The sequence below is a fragment of the Astatotilapia calliptera genome, chromosome 7 (assembly GCF_964374335.1).
Source record: "Astatotilapia calliptera chromosome 7, fAstCal68.1, whole genome shotgun sequence".
Classification (NCBI taxonomy): Eukaryota; Metazoa; Chordata; class Actinopteri; order Cichliformes; family Cichlidae; genus Astatotilapia; species Astatotilapia calliptera.
The window spans coordinates 3,259,621-3,281,054 of NC_137428.1; the positions used below are offsets into that span (position 1 = coordinate 3,259,621).

The 21,434-nt window shown below is 43.2% G+C and overlaps 1 protein-coding gene across 2 annotated transcripts in view; it reads left to right on the forward strand.

Moving 5' to 3' along the window:
- zfpm1 (zinc finger protein, FOG family member 1) overlaps positions 1–21,434 on the forward strand; it is a 106,728-nt gene that overhangs the window by 63,410 nt on the left and 21,884 nt on the right. For both annotated transcript variants that reach the window (XM_026172501.2, XM_080303371.1), the window contains one exon: positions 14,847–14,980. In XM_026172501.2, coding sequence (XP_026028286.1) covers positions 14,847–14,980 — 134 coding nt within the window. The remainder of the gene's footprint in view (positions 1–14,846; positions 14,981–21,434) is intronic.

The window sequence follows — 21,434 nt, forward strand, 5'->3', positions numbered from 1 at the left end:
CAAAAATGGGCTGATGCTCAAACATTATTCACTAATACTTCATAGGAACCATGCCAGATCGATCCATCATACTAGTAAAAACAAAAACAAATGTCAAGGCTTGTGAGGGTTTTTCCCCTCACTTTTTTTTGTTCTGCTCCACTGAGGCTGTAGCATGATGTAAAAAAGAAGCGTGGAGAGGAAAATCCCCGACACACTCGTCCTCTGCCTTCTGCTCATTTTCCCCATCCTTGCAATATCTCTCTCTTATCATGTCCTGTCTCTCTCTCTCTCTCTCTCTGTCTCCTCTGCAGTATCTCTTGCTCACCAGTTTCCTTCCTTTATTAGACAACAATCACTTGTTTTCCCAAGCAAGCGGTTTAGGGCGACCACTGCAACAACAGAAGCTAACAATACGGAAGAATTTACGTATATAACTTCGTATATTTTCAACATTTAATAGCACGGGGAATTTGCCCCACCCCATCTACCCTACAGCTTTGATTCTTAATGGGCCATTCAGTGCTGCATACTGGCTATAATTACTTTTTAAAATGAAAGTAAAACAAATATTGTACAGCTAAAACATGTTGGATTACAGCAGCAGAGCAGGAAGAATTCTGTAAAGGAAAAAAACAGCTTTCTGTCTCGGCTACCTTTTATTGCTTTAAAGTGACGTGGTTTTCTTGAAGCAGCAGGAATATAAAGTCAAGATTATGTAGGTCAGGCCAAAAATAAACGAATCATAAAGTCTTCTCACTCTCTGTGTCCAGGCTTCCTTTTCAGCCATTAAACACATATATTGCAGGAAGATGCTGTGGCAAACAGTATTTGTGTACTCAGTGAATCAGTGTTTTACATCCCTCCTCATGTTCCCTCTGTTTGTTCACTTCACTCAGCTGCTCTCCTGCTCCGTTTAATTGGCAAACCTCTAAATGACCCCGAGTGCGTCGAGCTGGTCTATCACTCTTTAACTTTTACTCGTCTCCTCTGCGCGCCCGCGCTGCCGATACCGGCCTGATTGAAATGTCCTTTTTTGCAGGAGCCAGAAGGAGTTGTTAAAGCAGACATGAATTAATGATTGAATTAATTATCGGAGTCACATACCGTACAATTAATTTTGTGGCTTTGCCTCAGTCTTTTCTCCTCTCCCCATCTGTGCATAGAGAATGTCAAGAAACATTTTCTAATTAATTTATGTGTGATTATCAGGGGTAGTTTCTGGAAGGTCTCCACTTTCAATTTGTGACAGGCTGCAACAGAGAGAGGGAGATGGCTGGGAGAGAATGAGGTGGGAGTGAATAAGGGACAGGCTATACTTGTGAAGTATGTGCCCTCACACACACACACACACACACACACACACACACTTAGAGTTGAGGGTTTTTTCCTCCACATTACGGTTCTGCTTTAAAATTACTTCCAAGATGTCAGTCTTTCTCATCGAGTCATGACTCTCCAGTCGGTGTTTTGCTGTGGAGCAAATTGAACCATCTAACTAGTAATTTGAGAAATCTCTCTCTGTCTTTCCACCTGATTTTAGCTGATGCCATTCATACAATCCAACTTATCAGTTTGAGGTTAGTTATCTCATATATACTGGTTAAAAAATGTCCCCTGCGTTTCTTCCACAGTGACGTTAAACTGCATTTCTGACAGTTTCAGATTCAGAGGAGAGACGTGCACATACCTATGTGGCTCCTTTCAGTGGCACAAGCCATTCTTAATTGAAATATTAAATGACTCTGTAATAAATCCGCACATATTTTATTTGATAAGTACTTGGTGAAAAGTAGCCGATCAAATAATCACCTACTTTTGAACTCTAACGTGACGGTCTTGGAAATCCAATGACAGTCATCCCTGTTCTGCTCTGCAGCCTCTATGAGCCAGCAGCTGTCGTCCACAGCGGCTTTAATTTTGTTTCTTTTGACTTCAGTTTCCTGAGCAAAGAGCTTCAGTCACTCACTCGTGTTGTGTTTGGATGTGAAATCTTTTATTATATTTCATACCTTTTTCTTTTTCTTTGAGAAAATTGCAACCCAGTCTGCCCATTCTGCAAATAACCCCAAAAACATATGTTACACTGACTCTCTACGAGCAGTGCACACATTTTATTTAAAAAAAGAGACAGAAATAGAACTGAAGATGATGACTCTATGGATGGAGACTCTGCTTACTCTACTGTGAGCAGTAGCAGACTAGCAGCAGCATCGAGCGCTCTATTTGTGTGTCTACACATCGAGGGCTTAAAACATGTCATTGAAGGCTAAACAGTACCTGACCTTTTAAAATGCACATCACATATCCAAGATGCGAACCTGGCGTGCAGACGATACGGACAAACGAACAGGCTTTTTTAGATTTCATTTCTCTAAATCAAAACAATAAATTATGAGCCGCATTGATGCGTCATTTGTTTTAATCACACTTAACAGGCGGCGTCTCGCAGCGCTCAGCAGCCTTTGAAAAATGGTGGATTTAGCTTCGATAACAGGAACGGGCCAGCCAGGCTGCAGCGAACGCCTCCATATGCTTTGACTCTCCATTTAAAATGAGCGGTGCTCATTAGAAAGAGCCCTGCATGATCGACACAGAGAGTCGTGGGTAAAAAGAGAGGACCAGTGTTTTCCCAGCAGTTCACCGGGCCACTGGGGACCCCTGTGGTTAACCACACTAACAGCCATGCATGAGTTCATAAACATAAAATGGGTGTACCATATCATCAAGATATCATGTGTGTCAAAGCAACTTTCGACCTCAGGGTGACATTTGAATAAAGTTTGTTATCATTTCAGAATCTTAAAGGGAACCTGTTCTCTCCTTCTCTGTTCTAGTTCTGTGTTCTTTTGCTCGTACTAAATCAGACTCAGCTTTACTGTCCTTCCACCATCGACACAATATAAATGAAACACAGATTCCTCAGGTCCCGGTCAAAATGTCAGATAACGAGTTCAACATATATAAAACGAAACCTCACGAGGCAAAAGCTCAGGCTCCAAACACTTTGTTTCAGACAGTTCTTTTCTACTCTTGCAACTGTATGATGTCACAGAGTAGATAATGCTGATACTGGGATGTCAGCCACACAACTCAAAAGTCCCACCCGGCTTCTGTTTGTAGATTAAGCATAAAAATACTCAAGGTGTGGGAAAGTAGAGCTTTACCCACCATATTCACACACCAGATCGTAAGTGTGACAAGCTTCACCTAAAGGTAAAGCTGCTGATTTTAGAGTTACACACTTATCTCACTATTTGAGGTTGCTTATTTTTAGCTACTTGCATAAGCACACGCAGAAGAAGATCATCCTGCAGCTGGTATTTCAGAATCATTGTATAGTGATATTGTTGCAACATATTGTGATGGTTTACGGTGATTCCCACGCTGTCGGTGGGCGATCTTGTGACCGGTTGGATGATGCTGCTGCTCTTCTCTCAGACTGGCGCACAGAGATGGTTTATCAGCAATAAAACTTCCCAACAGTCAGGAGACTGAATTCCAAAATCAAGTCGTTGCATGTGAATGTCGGTATTCTTTGCATTCATTTGTCTCCACTGAGGTGGACGGTGTGGAGGACTCATCTCATCAGCAGTAGTCCTGTCACCCCCTTCGTCCTCTGAACAGAAAACTGCTTTATTCCCCCCCCTTCCACATACACACACACACACACACACACACACAAAAACACACACACACACACACACACACAGTTTATCTTTCTTCGCATATTTGTGAATTTGCATGTTTGCTTCTTGCTCTTTTCTGGTGGTGTATGTATTTTGTAGATAAAAGTTCAGCAGTGCAGTTAAGAGAAATTAGTTGGGTAAACAGTGGTAAATGTCAATGATAAAGTTCTGTTGAAGCTCATCTGATTAGCGAGACTACGCAGGTGTCTTATCTTGCCTGTGCAACAGAGGGTAAAATGGAAATGATTGCGTGGTCCTGAGCAGTAGATGCCTATCCCAGAAATGTCTATCTGCTGCTGAGCTGAGCCTGCTGGACTCCAGGGACCCAGGGGTGCAGCGTGGAAGATCATGGAGAGAAAGAGAAAAGGACGCGCAATCAGGTCATGCTTCTTGTAAGATTGAGGTCTTTTATCAGCCAGCTTTATAAATGACAGGAGTGGCCATTAATGAGAAAAGCTGGAGAGAATTCATTGAACTGAAATTGAATTTTTGAGAAAAACGCTCACCACATAAAGGTGACTCAATCAATATGTATTTTTCATTCATGTAAACGTCTAATGTGGTGCCATATGTAGGATGTGATTTGATGCATACTGACGTCATTCATTCAGGACGGCCTACTCTTTGTAGAAGATGCAATCATGGAAGATCCCAGCACTCACCTGCATCTAACTGGCTTATATCTGAAAAACACCACTATATGACACAATACAATATGTTAGAGGTAATTTTTCACCACTGTTTCATAATCAATACAGACTATTTGGTGAGGGGGGATACCACGTTTCCCTTGCATACATACATAACCTTTTACAAAGAAAAAGCTTCAGTCAAACAAAGATTGTCGTTTCTGTCAGCTAATAATTTATATTTGGTGGTTCATTTGTGTTCTCTGGCTTCTCCACCCATTTACGTAGATAAAGGCAAGACTGATATGACTATGATATACAGATATGACATTGTTTAGGACTGACACAGCATGAAAGGAGGAGCCGGGGTGCAAAGTGGCTTGCAGTGACGTACGGTTGGAGGCAGGCTCAAGTAGCTTAAATAAAGCTTCCTTTGAGATTTGCCAACTGGGTATGTAGAGTAGAATCAGCTGAGCCTGCTTGAACTAACATGGTGCTTTTTAAACATTTATGTTTAGATTGTACTCAGGTTTAGTGCTGTATAATAGTTGATTGTCAGCTGTCTCTGTGTTCAGTATGTATTTCTTTCTGCAGTCTGCACTCAGTTCCTCAGGTTGGTGGTCCAGCACATGGCTCTCTGGGGACTTGAAATGCATTCTGTATTGTTTTCAACCTGCAGACTTGGCAGACAAAGTAATGATTTAACACTTTGTGTAAACACAGAGCACAGGCCCCATTCGTTTTTCTAATACTAACCAAACTGAAGTATTTGCTGTGTGTTTCCCATAAGGGCCGAAGCGAGAACAGTGTAAGGAAGGGGAGGTGTTGGGATTTGTCATTCAGCAGAGGTTAAACCCCACCTATTAGTGCGGGGTCGGAGCAGCACGCAGATAAAGATTTCCTGTTGTATGGTGTCAAAAAATCAATGGCTCTGGTGCGATGTGCTCATTTGATATCAACAATAGTCTTTTTAAAAATCAATTAGGCCGGATAGAGAAGAACATCAGTGTAGGGTTACACCTTTCTCTTTTCACCACTTATTCTTCACTGATATCCAGTAAGGGCAGGCTGTTTGTTGAGGATACTCGGTCCCTCGGATGAGCAGGTACAGTGCTCTCATGTGGCTTTGCTTTTTCTTTTTTTGATCATTTCCCATTATGTAAAATGATAATATATGAAAGTCACAGAATAAACTAGAAAGATATTCTGTTTAACAACTTGTTTGTGTGAAAGAAAGGCTTCCCTTGAACCAGAGTAATTTTTAGCTGTTGGGAATCTAAATTTAAGGGGACAGGGCTCAGTAGAAAATCTAGTCATTCACAGTCATGCAGTAATTATAATGATCAGGCATAATATTATAACCACTGGCAGGTGAAGAGAATTACACTGATTATCTCTTCATCAGGGCAATTGTAAGTGGGTGGGATATATTATGCAGTGAAAGTGAAAAAATTTCCTCAAAGTTAATGTTAGAAGCAGGAAAAATAGGCGTAAGTACTTGAGTAAATTTGGTGAGAGCCAAGTTGTGATGTTTGGGTCAGAATATCGCCAAAGCTTGAGCTTTGTGGGGTGTTCCCGATCTTCAGCGGTCAGTATGTGAGTGTGGGAACGGTGTGAAGCAGCTAAAGGGTCACGTGTCAGGTCTCATTGATGCATGTGGGAAGAGAATCACACAGATGAGCTTGATGCTAAGTTAATGCTGGTTCTGATAGAACGGTTTCAGAGCATCGCAGTTTGCTGCACATAGAGCTGCATATCTGCAGACCAGTCAGGGTGCCCATCCCCTGTACCAACAGTGGGCACGGGAGCATCACAACTAGGCCACAGAGTAACGGAAGAAGGTGGCCTGGTCTGATGAATCCCATTTCCTTTGACTGGGGAACACCTGGCATCAGGCTCAACTATGGGAAAAAGGCAAGCGGGTCCTGTGATGCTTTAGCCAACCTTCTGACATGTATCACCTAACTAAGCATTGTTGCAGGTGTACACGCACGGGAATAATGTGATTCCCTGAAATGGAACAAAGACAGTTCAGGATTGGTTTGGTATTAGACAGGTGGTCATAATGTTAAGCCTGATCCATGTGTATCAAAATGTAGCAGATCATTTTAAATTAGACCTTATATAATTTCTAGCACTGTAATTTTTTTCCTTGGTAGCTTTGCATGATTAACAGTTCAAAATGATTCCTCTTTGTATTATCCTAGGGCCAATTCAGCCCCTCGCTCTCTCTGCTGTCCCAAAAAACCTGTTTTAGCTCTTAGCCATTTAAGAACACTTTCTTCTGATTGGCACCCCTCATCATCATCAGAGAATTTAAACAGCCATAGCTATTACCATATAAGGACACCCCCCCCGTCGGTGACATTGTAAAGATTCAATGGTATAAAAACTCATTGTGAAACCAGCATTTCTTCAGTTTGGGCCTCCAATACAACTAAAAGCCACCCCTCAAGTTATTGTTTCCAAAACAGGAAAGAAATGAACGGACTGGAAACTTCTGAAGTATCTTATTAAACTCTGATGCCTTGGAGCCAGCAAAATCTGCTTCCCCATCTCTGGGCGAGAGTTCTGTTTTGGATCCTTCCCAAAGTTGTGGACAGTTTCCACTAAGTAAGCATTTAATAATAATATGACATATCATTTAAGATAACAGCCCACCTGCAGGTTTAATTAATTTTCCTTCCAAGCTGAATATACCTGAAGATGTATCAACAATTAATCTAACCAGCTGAGCATAGAAGAACACGTTTGTTCCTCGTACTTTTTTCCCAGCAAATGAATCTTACAAAAAAAAGTAATAAAATGAACGAGCAACATTAAAGACTTGATGGATTCACAATCACTTCAGATTTGTTTGGTTTTTTTTCCTTCAAATGTTTAGTGTTTGTGAGGTATGTGGCACCGTTTTAAGCTTTATCTCTTTAAAACATGAAAGATGAGCTCAATATAAAGCCATGAGTCAGTGTTACATTCACTGACCTTTGCGGACTAAAGCATGTCTAACCAATAACTTCATCAAGGCAGCCATAAACCTTCCACCCCTCCCAAATTAATCACCGCTAAATCTTTAACGATATGTGCTAAACAATCTCAGCTGCTGCCTCGGGCATTATGGCCCGGGACTGAAATCTTTGAATGCTTCTGTCTTTTTAACACATACATGCCTTCTGTGAGAGTGATGAGGATGGGGGGAATCCTCTCATTTATTGACCAACAGGCTTTTTCACCTTTCAGTCATCAATGAAGTCAACAATAGATGGTGCCGTCTTTTATGGTTTTAATCATCTTTATATTGTACATACATCAATATCAAACTCATTAGCAAATCTGTAAACTGTAATAACGCTGATTTGTGTAATTTCCATCGACAACACGCTGATTAAACTGTCGGGACGACAAGAAAAGCAGCACTGATCCATAAATCCTGTAACGACATAATCAAAACTGTCCTGCTCTCTTCTAACGGCTGCCTGCCACCTTCAGCTCGGCTCGCTGTCTCACCATTATTCTGTGCGTCCTCTCCCTCCCCTCACTCATCGGTTAATTGCGTTAGTCATTTCATTAATGACGGACTGATTGTTTTATTGTGTTGGCTCGTCAAAGAGGTCTGGACGCCCCAGTGGTTGCTGAAGCGTCCGTATTGATAAGCTTTTGTGTGGGTAGCTGGTGACAGGGGCTGTATTGGTGTGTGCATGCTGGATGTGTGTACCTGTGTGTATCCTGTGTGTATGTGTGTGTGTGTGGAAGAAAAAGCGAGCGTGTGTGTGTGTGTGTGTCAGAGCTAAATGAGTGGGGCAGCATGGATACTGAGAAGCTGGTTGATATTGATAACGAGCCCTTCCAGGCCTGTGTTTTTTTGGAATGGGTCATCCAACAAAATAAGTGTGTGTGTGTGTGTGTGTGTGGACTACAATGTGGGGTAGTATCATGTGGAGCAGAAAGTGTAATAGCAGCGAGTACCGCCATATTGATAAGGAGCGGTGGGTTATTATGCAGGTCTGTGGTGGGCAGGAAGTGTAATTAACAGGGATTAGGATTGTAGGAGGCCTCATGTTACCCCAGTGAAGACAGCTAACCTGTTGGGATTAGTGAGAAGCACTCATTAGTGGAGTGAACCGATAGGACTTTCTCTCAAATGAAAAGGCAGTGTTTTTTTAAACAGAATCATCACTGATGCTAACTATAGTTAACAAGTTACATTCACTTGGTTTCCATTAATGTTGTATATTGGTAAAAACACAGAATCGAGGCTTTTACCTGTGAAAGATACCCAGTGGGAAGATTTCCTAGTAGGAAATCTTTTACATCAATTTTAAAAAGCTGTAATTACCACTGGCTGGTAAGATTTAATGTGCTACTACAACTAGCATGTGCCAGTAATGGACCAACAAGCCTTTTGCACCTTTTGCTGCCATTAAACAGCAAAATGCTGTGAGTTTAGATGATAATGTAACAAACATGAGAACTATGCAAAGTCAAAGATTTACGCCAGCCACAATCAATACACCCTCACTCTTATTTAAAAAAGCCAAACACAGATTTCTTTCCACTATTTCATATAGAACTGAGGTTTATTTTTGGCAGTAGCATGGGCTCATGCATGTCCATGCACATAAAAGCATGTCCATGCACATATAAGGGTACACACCCACATTTTCCAAGAATTGAATAAATAACACTTTTTACTGACTGACCAGCGAGCTATCCTTCCTGTGAACAAACTCCCAGTCCGTTATATTAACCTCCATTTGGCGATAAGCTCTGCAGGTTTGGTGAGCTTGGCATTTTGAGTTCTGCCTCCCTTTTTCCTACTTGGCCATACTGCGCTTTTTGTGAGAGGAGTAAGTTCTTTTTTTTCCTTTTTATCTTATGTAAGCCTCACCTTTGTCCACCATTTCTGATCATGCCATTATGTCATTGATCTTAATGTTTGATAGCAAACAGAACAACAGTTGGCTAGCTTGCTGTTGGCTCAGTAGACCCCAGCTCTCACTCCTTTAGATCTTTAAAACAATGCTCCTTTTCTTTTGTTGGGTGGAGTTTCCACAGTTTCTCCATTTTCTCCACCATCCACTCTTTCAGTTACCCGGGGGTACCTACTGACAGTTGCTGCAGAAAACTAAAGTCTCACCCTCTTCCTCTTTTGGTTGTGTAACTGAGCTTTCATTTTCTTTGAAGAGCATGCACCCGGTGGCAGGCAGAATCACATAATTTAACAATGAACATGGCAGCGGGGTCCCCTAATCGTGTAATCAACGTGACTTCACAGTAAGCCAAAGCGTTAAAAAAAGTGTCATATTTAATGGGACTTTTTGCCCTTTTTTGTCTGCTACTTGTGAGGCAGTGTATTTGATTTATCTCTGCACATCAATCATGCAGATCCTATAAACCATTTAGACAGTTAGTTTAACCTCGACCCCGTCACAACATCAAAAGCTAACATGAAAGGAAATGTTGGAACATGTTGAGGCTGAATACCTGACAACGTGATGCTTGTGTTGGCCTTGTTTATAAGTTAATATCTGCATTGGCTTACTAAGGTCAAATGCTCATGACGTTTCACAATTAGGGTCAGCAGAGCTGGTCAGCCTGATAAGCGTTCCATGTGGTTGGGATTGGCCAATGGCTCAAAGAGTGGCTGGACATTGATGGAGTGGTGAGATAAGGAAGAGGTCAAAGTGACCAAACTGAGGCCCCACTGGGTGATAGGAGATTACTGGACTTCAGACTCTGCTGCCAGGAGGACAGACTGAGGACTCATTTTTGGCTCAGCATCAGATTTCAAAACGGGAAATCTCATGTCCAAAGAGAATCTGACACCTGTCTTGTGTCTCAAGTCCAGACCAGCTATACTTTGTAGCTTCAGACTCTATGTGCGTGACCCCAGTAAAGACTCGAGACACCCAGCGTGCTTGTGACAGTGTTTTTATTTAAATGTGCTTTTCTCAGTCACTAAGTCCATCGTCCTGACAGCTTTCCAGCTGTCTCCACCTGTCCTCCCTTCCTCCAGGTCTCAGCATCACTGAAATAGAAGAGTGTAATTACTGAATTGCTCCCAGCTGCAATGCCAGCCTCCCCCTCAAGCCCACTGCACCACCCCTCCTCTGCAGTGGACCTGCAGACCACACCTCTGCCACATACCTCCACCACCCACCTGAGGCTGGAGAGCCATGCGGCCAAGCCCAAGAGGTAATTGCGAAGAGAGTCAACCGCCGAATTGATGGCCAGACACTCCTTCTCCACCGTGCTGTATCTGGTCTCTCTGACAGCTTCCGGCTGATTTACACAACAGGGCGGTCAGCCCCCTTAACTGCTGGGACAAAACCGCCCCAAGCCCTTTGTTCAAGGCATCCGTCTGCAGGATAAAACGGAGGGAAAAGTTAGGTGTGGTGCAGCAGCTCCCCACAGAGATCCTACTTCACGTCACCTGGCACTGTTCTGTCCACTGGACCCGATCTGGGGCACCCTTTCAGCTGAGATCACTCAAGGCGCTGGTCAGCTCTGCAAAACCAGGCACAAACCAGCGGTAGTAATCAGCCACACCCACCACTTCCCTTTTTGTATTGGGGTGTGGGAAAGAAATGATGGCTGTTGTTTTCCCAACCTGTGGGTGCACCTGCCTACCTCCCAAGTGGTACCCCAAATATTGTACCTTCCTCTGTCCAACTGCACACTTCTTTGGGTTGGTCGGGAGCCCAGCCTACCTCAGGGACTCCAGGACCACGGCCACCTGCTGCATATGCTCCGCCCAAGTGTTAGTGTCGATGATAATATCATCCAAGTGGGCAGCAGCATTTGCAGGTTGTGGACGCAACAACTGAGGTGCTGGAAAGTGGCCTGGGGCACCTCCCACACTGCAAACAACAGAGGGTCTAACCAGCGATCCCAGTTGAGTTCATCCTCATGAATGAACTTCTGAACTTCCACCAGCCCGTCAGTCTGAGGATGGTAGACGATGGTCCAAACAGAGTTAATGCCCAGTAATTTGTACAGCTCTTTTTAGTGTGTGAGACATAAACTATGTGGCCTGGTCAGTCAGTATTTCTTTTGGGATGTCAACTTAGGAGATGACCAGAAATACTGCCTACGCCACACTCTTTGCAGAAATGATATGCAGCGGCATTGCTTCGGGATATTGTGTTACATTATCCACCAGAACTAATACAATCCAAGTGTACTCAATCCAAGTGGCCCAATGAGGTCCATGCCAATGCGCTCAAACGTGACCTTCATTAATGGTAACAGGTGCAAAAGATTTTTTGGAATCAGCGACTGGTTAACCAGCTGACACTCCATAAAATCGGGCCATGAATCGATCCAGAGGTTTTCGTATCCCACAAGCCCTACCATGGGGCTGTAATGAGCCGCCTGGAAAATAATTTCCTGGCGACTTTCAGGCATCAACAACTGGGTCGTCCCTCTTCCTAGGGTGTCATCCCACTCTAGTGGGGTCTCCTGTGGAGTGAACCACTGGAGCCAGAAGGGGCTTACAAGAAGTCCCTGCCGTCTCCTTGTCCCCAGAGACAGCAACAAACAACCCTGCGTCATCGCGTGCAGCGCAGGCACCACACGCCGCTAAAGGTCGTGAGCACATCCCTACGCACTGCTCTAAAGGTTATTAAACCTCGGCCAATCTGTCCCCAGAATTAAGGGACAGATTGTTAGGCGTCGGCTAACTGCAGCCGTTAGTTGTTTAACCATTTTGTCCTTAAATTTGATCTGCAGCGGCACTGTGGGATATTTGTGAAAGTCCCCTCCTGACGTTGACCCACTCTGCCTCCAACAATGCCCCAAACCAGGGTTTGGTGTAGGGGTGGGTTTTTATAATCGATTCATCGATTAAAATTGATTCTGGCTTGGATAATGTAAAATCGATTCATTAAAATCCTGAATCGATTTTTTTAATATAAATTTATTTTGCCCGAAATGCCAGAATCTCAGGTGACATCTCACAAAATTTCAAGAACCACCAAACAGTTAAGACAGTAAATGAGAGCAGGTACACGGATTCTGCACATAGACTTAAACACACAGCGCGACCCGCGGATCAGAATCAGTGAGATGTCGCCTTTCTCACGGTCGGGGCTGAAAGCCGACAGCTCGCTGATTCTGATGTTTCGGCGGGTCCGCGCTTTGTGTTCACGCCCTTTATGAGTAGATTCTAAAGCTGTTAGTTTGATCTCTCTCCAAACAATATTGACCGAACCAGCAGCAAAAGAAGATCCAAACGCTTCACATAAACATCGTCATGAATTCACTCTGACTTTTACTGTTTTGCTTCCACTGCCATGCACAGCTCTCTCTCTCTCTCTCTCTCTCTCTGTACTTCAAGAACAGTTTCCCTTTCTTCATTATTCGCTTGCTTGTTACACAAGTCTACTGTTGCTTACAGGCTGTCTGCCGCTGTTTTTTTCCCTTTTACATTCTTCCGAAAAGAAAACCTAATTTCTGCTGTTCAATACTGAACAAATTTAAACTTTTTAAAATTATTCAAAATGCAAAACGCTTAACCGTGTCTCTAATAAAACCGCTGTAACTTCAGAGGTAATGTTCATATGTTGATTAATGGTTTTCTTTCGTTTTTGATGTACTGCAGAATATTTTTATAAAATCTAGGCCAGGAAAATCACCTTCATGTTTTTCTGTGTTTTATCTTCAGCTACTTTGACACAAAGGCATGTGCTGTGACGCTCACACCTTTGATAAAGTCTTGCGAGTGTCAGCTTCCTTTTTATTGATACAAAAATATGTAAATGTACTGATCTGAATTATAATATTTCTGACTGTCAAAATTTCCCAGATTTAAATCGAATCGAATCGAATTAAATCGAATTAAATCGAATCGTGGATCGAATCGATTCGGGACCTTGTGAATCGGAATTGAATCGATTCTAGAAATCAGTGACGATACCCAGCTCTAGTTTGGTGCATGTAGCCCAAATTTTAAGCACTATTTAACTCGCAGTGAATCAGTTAGAACTAGAGTTAAGCTGCAGTTTAGTCACATGTTGAATATGCGTTTTTTTTTTCAGAATGTTGTCTGGATGCCAAAATATGAACAAATTCTATATAAAGGGGTAGGTGTGACCCTGAATCTGAACCTAAGCAGGTCACTGGTAACCTGGTGGATGTTAAGAGATTAAAAAAAGAACCCGAGTCACACAATAAAAAATTCAGCCCAACCTGACCCAAGCACAGCAGGTCGGGCCAGCTCCTGTTGCGTCTGGCATCAGGCATCAGTATCACACTCTTCTGTTCACAGGGGCAGAAGAACGAGAAAGCACGGCTGGTTGTGGTGTGTTTTCTGAGTGCACAACCTGAGGTTGATAAAACTGATACCATCAGTTACTATTGAATGTTCTCAGTATAGCACCTGTGTGTTATTCGTCATACTGGGCTGAGTCTAATTGCAACTCTGAGCTCTGAGTTAAGAGAAAAACACCACTTCCTGTGCGCCTTTGCCACAAAACTCTCTTTCACAGCAAAAACAATATCTCCAACCGCTCCTTGGCTTGTAAGGACTCATTTCATTGAATTAACGTCTACTTTTTTTTCTTTCTCCAAACCGCACTTCTTCCTGCTTTTTTTCCTCCCCCTCCATAACCCCAAACCCACCAACATCACCTCCTTCACCCACTCACCCACCCCCAACCGGCTGTGGGAAAGCCATTTTATCAGCGTCTGTCCGTTGTTCTCTGGTGGGGATAGATACAGAGAAGATAGATGAGTGTTTTGACATGGAGAGTGTTAGACAAACACTCTTATCAGGCCCGCCACTTTAGACCGACCCCCCCCCCCCCCCCGAAACAGCTCTTGGTTGAGCTGAGGGGGAGCTGGAGAGGAGGGCAGGCAGATTTTGTATGTATTTTGATCAGAGAAGTAGGTGGACGGTTATAACAAGAGAACTCCTCAATAAGCAGACCGCAGGGCTGCTTGTGTAACTGCTGCTGTTAATCCCATCTAGTCAGAGTTCCCGTTACAGCACTCACTTGCAGTCTCGTTCATTTATCCTCAGATGTTCAGAGACTCCTCTAAACGAGAGACTCTCACAGTCCGAGCTGTCTCTAAGTTTTTAAATAGATGGTTCAGTCCTCCGTGCCTGCCGGCTATCTGCCTCTATCTGGGCTGCAGCGGGCTCAGACCACAGCTGTCACTGCCATCCTTCTGCACTTATCTTTTCACTTTGAGGAAGTGCACAAGAAGTTTCCCCTGTTTGAACCGGCCAGGACAGAAAGCACTGTGCTTGTATCAAACTCCCCCTGCTGTTGAGCTGCTGACAGTATTTTCTGTTTGGGCTGAGCTCCTCTGAGGGTTCAGGTCAAGTTCAAGCCACATGCTGATTGAGTTTTTTGTCTTTTGAGCCACCGATACGGCCTGCACTGTGGCACTGACCCTCAAAGCTTTTCTGATGAATGGTGAGTTCAAGGTTTTTACATCATGCTCCCGATGAAGAGACCTCTTCATGATCTCTTCGGCACATGAATATTTAAACCACTCTGGGCTTATTTAATGTTATTTCCTCCTCTGTTTCCCACCTGCTTCCCAGATGACCTGGAGCTAAGTGATGAAGGTGGCGACAGCAGTGTGCTGACAGTAAGAGACCTCTCTCCAGACACAGTATGGGGCCCCTACCCAGGAATCGTCCAATCACAGAGCAGCACCGATGAGCAGGAGACCGAGGTAAGAGCTCGTCCAGTGTGGTTACCACGGCTTAAAGTTCTCTGGCACTGTGCTGAATTTCCAGCATGGAGCTGTTTAAGATTTAAATATAGAATTATGTCTATGGTAACGATTCCTGTGTATTTTACTGTGTTTGCACTGCTTAGCAAAGTGTTGGCTTAACCGCCGTCTCTGCAACATGAAAGCACGAGTAAACTTTGTGTAGCATGGACGGCTCAGAGACCAACAGAGGATTGATCATTTAAAAGTTTAAACGCTAGACGTGATATTCTTTATGACTTTGTTATGTTTGGATTTGGATACAATAAATCTACCAGACTATGTTTTCCTGCTAAAATAATGAATATTGAATTTTTGTGGCTCTAAAGCAACTTTCAAGTTGATGTGAGAACTCACATTAAGCAGGTTGAATTTCTCAGATGGTTGCTACCACAGCCTACCATCTAGTTTATTACATGGAGCTTTGTTTTTAGCATCGTTGGACACTGAAGTAGGAGATCATCAGGCAGGTTACGCAGGAACAGGTCCAGTATTGGAGTATTTTATCCAGTAGTGTGAAGACCTCATACGCTGTCAGCTACTAGGATTTTTGTCCAGTGAGATAAATGAAAAAAGTCCTCGTCCAGTCCTGAGCTTCTCAGGGTTCCTGAAGGCTCTTTATTGTGGCTACAGTAACACTACGATTAATGTGGGCTGTCCTCATATAGTTAACCTTAGTGAAAGCGGTCTTAGTCAACTAGTTTGTGATTGTGTTGCTGGTCCCGGGACATCTGTGGTGGCAGCAAGCAGCCTAGCCTTATTCTCTTTCAGTGCCACTTTTGCTGATGTCATGCAGCAGAGTTGATGTTTTATAGGCTCATTATTCCAGTTGTCTGTTTTCTGCAGTGTACCAATGTTAATAATGGAGCCAAGCCTGCAAGCTACATCAGTCAGGCTTCCCTTTCCTCATGTCGTGTTCACAGCTTCCCACTTTGGCGGCTTATTTAAACTGCAACCACCACCAGCTTGGGCATCAAACTGTATTCAGCTGCTGTAATAAATCTTTTTTTTTAAAAGTTGAGCTGTCCAAATAAATAAACATTATTTCTCAGCCAAAGCTCAAATCTAATTTTCTTTTAAATTAATAGAAATAATTTGCCTTTTGGTTGCAATATGTTGTTATAGAACTCTGAAACCATCTAAGCCTAAGTGATTATTGGATTTAAAGTTTAAAGTTAGAGTTTCAGCATGCTGATCTATACCACCTCTGCACTGTAACACAGAGCTGAGGGCAAACCAGGGTGAAGTGAAACACTACAGAGAAACCTGACTGAAGGGATTTCCACTGGTCAGGTCAGAGGTCAGATGGTTGCAGACAATGAGTACAAATCTTATCATGTGTGAGACAGTGGTTGGAAATGAAAACAGCCATGTGTGCAATGTATTTATGTGTGTGTGTGTTCCTTGGGAACAGTGTGTGGGACCGGATGGAGCCCTATCAGAGGATGGGTTTGTGCATCATGCGCAAGTCCATCTTAATCATATGATACTGATGCTGGGAGAGGCTTCCTGGCATGGAACGCACTCTTATACGAACACTAAGCCTCACACACACACAGGGTTGTACGCACACAGCCATTCCCTGCCCAAAATTCTTGTACTGATTGATTGATTTTTGTGGCTTGATCTTCAGTTTTTTCTCAGCTTTTAAAGGCGTCAGGTTAGCCCATTTTGTGCGCATCTGCATCCAAACCAGTTTCTCATCAGTCCACAAAAAGACTCCCGTTCAAATTTAGATGGAGTTTATACCACACATCCTGGCCTTTCTCCATCAGAGTCCTATCCTCTTCCATCCTCTCCCCTCTTCTCCTCCCTGCCCTCCCCAGACGTCCGCCTGTCTTTTATCTCCACATGGCGCCATCCTCCTGGACAACAAACCCCAGTGATTGATTCCCGCTTGATAGGCTCTCATTTCTAAGATTTCGTTTATTATCAGTGTGGTTCTGAGTGTACAGATAGATGTTTGTGTGTGTGTGTGCGCGCGCGCGCTCTAACACTCTCACATACACACACATACACGCTCACCCATCACCTTTTGTTCCTCCCCTCCCCTTCCGCTGCCCATACTGTCCTATTCCTCCTCTAAACTGTATAGTCTTTTTCTGTTCTTCTGAGGTCTTGGCATTCATATGGAAAGCATCTCGTCCTGACTCTTAAAAACTCATTTTCTCCCTCTTCTTCCTCATTTTCTGTCCCCACTCCTCCCCTCTCCCCCCTTCCTATCTGCGGACTAAAGGAGTGAGGAGACGGACCTTCGGTATCTGCTGGAGATAGTGGCCGTAATCTCACATTCCTCCTGTGTTTCTCCCCCTGTCACTCCATTCCCCCCTCCACCCCCGCCCTCTATCCAACCCTCAATCCTTCCCCGCCTCCCTCCCTCCTGGGTCAGCAGGGGTCAGGGCTATCCTCCTTAGTCTGTTGGGGAGGAGAAATCTGCTCATCTTCTTCTGCTCTGCCAAAGTGTGAGCCTAAAACACTTTCAATGCTAATGATAAACTCATTTCACATAGCTTTTATTTGAATTTATGAATTAAAAAAATGCACAGTTTTCATGGCTTTTATCATTTAAATGTATCTTTTCACCCCGATCTGCTGGCCAACATCAGGGTTTTAGATGTGAGTTTGGGTCTGAAAGTGCATACTAACTAATAATGAATCTGGGTTAGCCTACAGCCTCTTAGTTGTTAGGATGTCTCTGTCAAATCTATGTAAAACAGTTGGAATCTCTAGCAGGATATATATCAGTGTTTTGAGATATTTTGAGTATTTTGAGAGCAAAATGTCAGTTTTGAAAGACAAATATTGTTCCTTAAATAGTGCGTTCCCTCATAAAGGTTATGTGTAGTTGCACTGTATACCACTCACATAACTTCAGTGTTTGATGTTAAAGCTTCCTTCCAAGATAAACTAGTTCCCTGTGTCATGTGCACTAATCCACCTCCAAATCATCTCAAATGTCAGCTTTTGAAGTATTTCCTCATTAGCTTCAACTAATCGTCACGTTATCATCGCTGTTGCTATAGATGAAGTATTTTTGTTACAAAACAAACAAGGACGCTTAATCAATAACGGAGATCACATTGGATGTGTCACAGGTTTATTGGATATTGTTTGAACTTCTAACTAACCCCCCCCCCCCCCCCCCCCAAAAAAAAAGTGATTAACAGAAAATGTGAAAACTGTTTAATATTGTGTTGTCTTATTCTTACAGTAGGCCTTTGACTTTCGGTGTAATTTATTCCCAGATAATAGAAAGGGACCAAAGTTTTCCACAATTCCTCCATTCTCTAATGCGTCCTGGTGGTTTCTGTATAAGAATAAAATAATATTTTTATGATAAAATACCAAACAAAAGTAAAACTTTCACTTTTCATTCTTCCGGATTAAATAAACGGGTCAAAATGACGTGTGTGAGTTCCCCTCTTCAGGGCAATTTACAAATGTCGTGCTGTTTCCTAAACTCAGGGGCAGTCAGTTTGTTTCAGTATCAAATACAAAAATAAATAACTAAAACATAGGACATGCTTTTCTTTTTTTCAGCGCAGTTCATGGAAGTTGTGTGTCGCAAACATTAGTAAGTCAGTTTGTAAGACTAAATATACTTTTCCTCATATTTTGTGTGTGAGACAGAAACTCATATTGCAACTGAGTCTGCTCACCACGCTCTCGTTGTAAATACTGACATTTTCAAACCCAGTTTGCTCTGGTGCCACACCTTATTGAATCAGACCTGAGGAAGGTACTCTTTCTTCTTCTTTTGGCTGATCTGCCTTTCGTTTGGCTCAGATATCGAGGCGTTTCCTGACACAACCCTCCCCACTGCACTGTACTGGCATTTGGACATGCTTTCACTTCATTTCTTGGTAAGATTGGCACGGCCCATTCTCAGCCCCACCCCTTGCAGTATTGGCCTTCTTCACTCTTTCTCAATTAACCTCCCTCAACTAACTTGGGCCCATAAGATTTCAATACCAGGTCTACCCAGTGACTCAACAACACTGTGTTTGGATGTGCAGAAACACGTACAGAAACATCAGAGATATTTTTCTTTGTCGAACTGCGCCTTTGATGGTTCCTTAGCTGTGTGTTGTTTTATGCATGGGTGTGAGTTCTGAGAAATCAGGGTGGGGCAGAGAGAGCGAGGGAGAGAGGCAGATGAGATCCAGTTCTCGTTCTCCCTCCAACAGATCTCCTTCATTAGATTAGCAGCGTGTTAACTGGCCTGTGTCATATGGAAATTCTGCCATTTGCATCTCTTGAGAAAGAGGCGTAAAACCATTTATCTATTTAAATATATTCTGGCTGATATGGCTGTTGGACTTTAGAACAGGGTATAATAATGTTTACTGATCAACTGATCAGCTGGCTGCTGATTCCTCACAGTTTTTGGTTGAGTGAACAACCAGGTCCTCCTCGGCGAGCCTCCCATGGCAACCCAGGAGCGAGCACGCCACTGCTGCTTTTCTGATTGGATCGCACATAACAGATCTGATATTATATCTCCGCTTCTTCTGATTGGATCCTGCTTTAATTAACTGATAGTGCGGTTGCGTGCGATTGGATAGAAGTTGTAGGACTTGTGAAATTTTAGCTCAAATGAAGGATGAAGTGATGATGCTAAAGAGGGAGCAGAGTTTGCTGCATCTGTTGCGTCTTCCAAAAGGACAGATGTCCTAGAAGAAGTCTGCACCACAGGAGAAACTCCGCTTACATCGTTCCTATTGTTCCCCCGCCTTCAACAGCACCCAACAGCTCACCCCACCCCAATCTTGTCTTTCGTGGAAAGGCAGCCCCAAGGCACGATCCTAGAAGGAGTAGAGTAGGGGAGTTCAAAGCGTTATCACGCGCCAAACGTCTTTTCATCATGTTTTAGAAACAAGCGTTCGCACTAATCCCCCAATAATCTCTCCAGGAGAACTGGGGCGATAAGGCGCGCCACCCACGGCTTTTCAAACACTTTTTGGGTAGTCTCTTCTCACTCTATCTCTCTTCCCCTCTACCTCATCTACTCTCCACTTCCTCTTTCCCTCACTCCCCGAGAAGGACGAGTGAAGGTGATCACCGTCTCCTCCTTACTGTCTCTCAAGCAGTTTTCTCCTCGTTTTTCCTTTTTCTTTTTTTTGTGTATGTGTGTTGACTCTGAATCGGTTTGTTTACATCCTGATTCTGATCTTTTGCAGTTTATCTGGACTCATCAACAGTGTTTCTCAGCCTCTGTGTTTCTTTCTCTCCTCCGCCCATCAAATTAGAATGTTAATTAAAATGGTGCTCCTTCAGAAGATGACAAATCGATGATTACGGTGAGTGTTGAGACACCTTCTGTGATGCCCCCCAGAAGAACGTGAGACATAAGTGGCGTTCCTAAAACAGAGGCAGAGTGCAACAACAATAATATTTAGCATTAAAGACACAGGAAAAAATGTTTTTTAAACGTCTCCCTTTACCTGCATTTTAAAGTATTCATATATCGAATCCCTGTGCTATCTTGCAGTAAAATGTTTAAATATTTGAGATAACTCATCCCGCACCCTGAGGCATACACAAAAATGAAGTCAAATGTGATATGAAGCCATGCTTATCTTTGTTGGCTCGTGGCTTGTAGTAGCTAGCTGAGAAATATCATGGATGGGAAGTCTGTGTTTGAATATCATTTGGCAAAACCCTTGTTTACATTGCTAAAAGTGCATGGTTACCATTTCATTTATTTCTCCTTCATCCTCCAACTCCAGCTCAAGGACACCGTTGAAGGAGGTGTGGGCGGATTCCACAATGGCAGAGCCCAAAGATCGCCAGTAGTGGTCATGGCCGAATCGCATCACCTTGGTGTTGTTTTGTTGGATTTTAAAGTATTGCACTGCACTCTCTTTGCGGTTTAATGAACCAACAACAGCAGCAGCTGGTCACACAAGCTTAAATGGCTGGATGTGTTTTCCCCGACTATTTGCTGCACTTTGTTGGCAGAATACGGTGCTAAATCCAAAACCTCTTTACGATTGCTTTGGTCGCTAACAGATAAGTCGCAGAAGTTTTAGCAACCAAAGCAATTACAAGAAGGTTTTTTTGGAGCACTATCTTTGCAAGCACTTTTACCCAGTAACAGCCAACAACCTACAGTAACAACTCACTAAGCAGTCACTAGTGACCATAGGTTGCCATGGGACCTCTGACTGGTATCTTGGCCAGTGTAATCAAAAGCTATTGCAATCATACAAAGAAAAGCTGCTGGCATGGTGACCCTTTGCTGCTGGCTTTGTCCACGTTATGTTAGCTTTCCCACAAACAACCATTTCAAATATCGAATATCACTGGCGGACCTTATCGACCCAAAAAAACTTTTAGCTAGCGGTAGCTGCTACTTTCAGGCTGTCATACCTTCTATCACAAGTTAAACTGGCTCTTGCTTAGCTTTGTATTC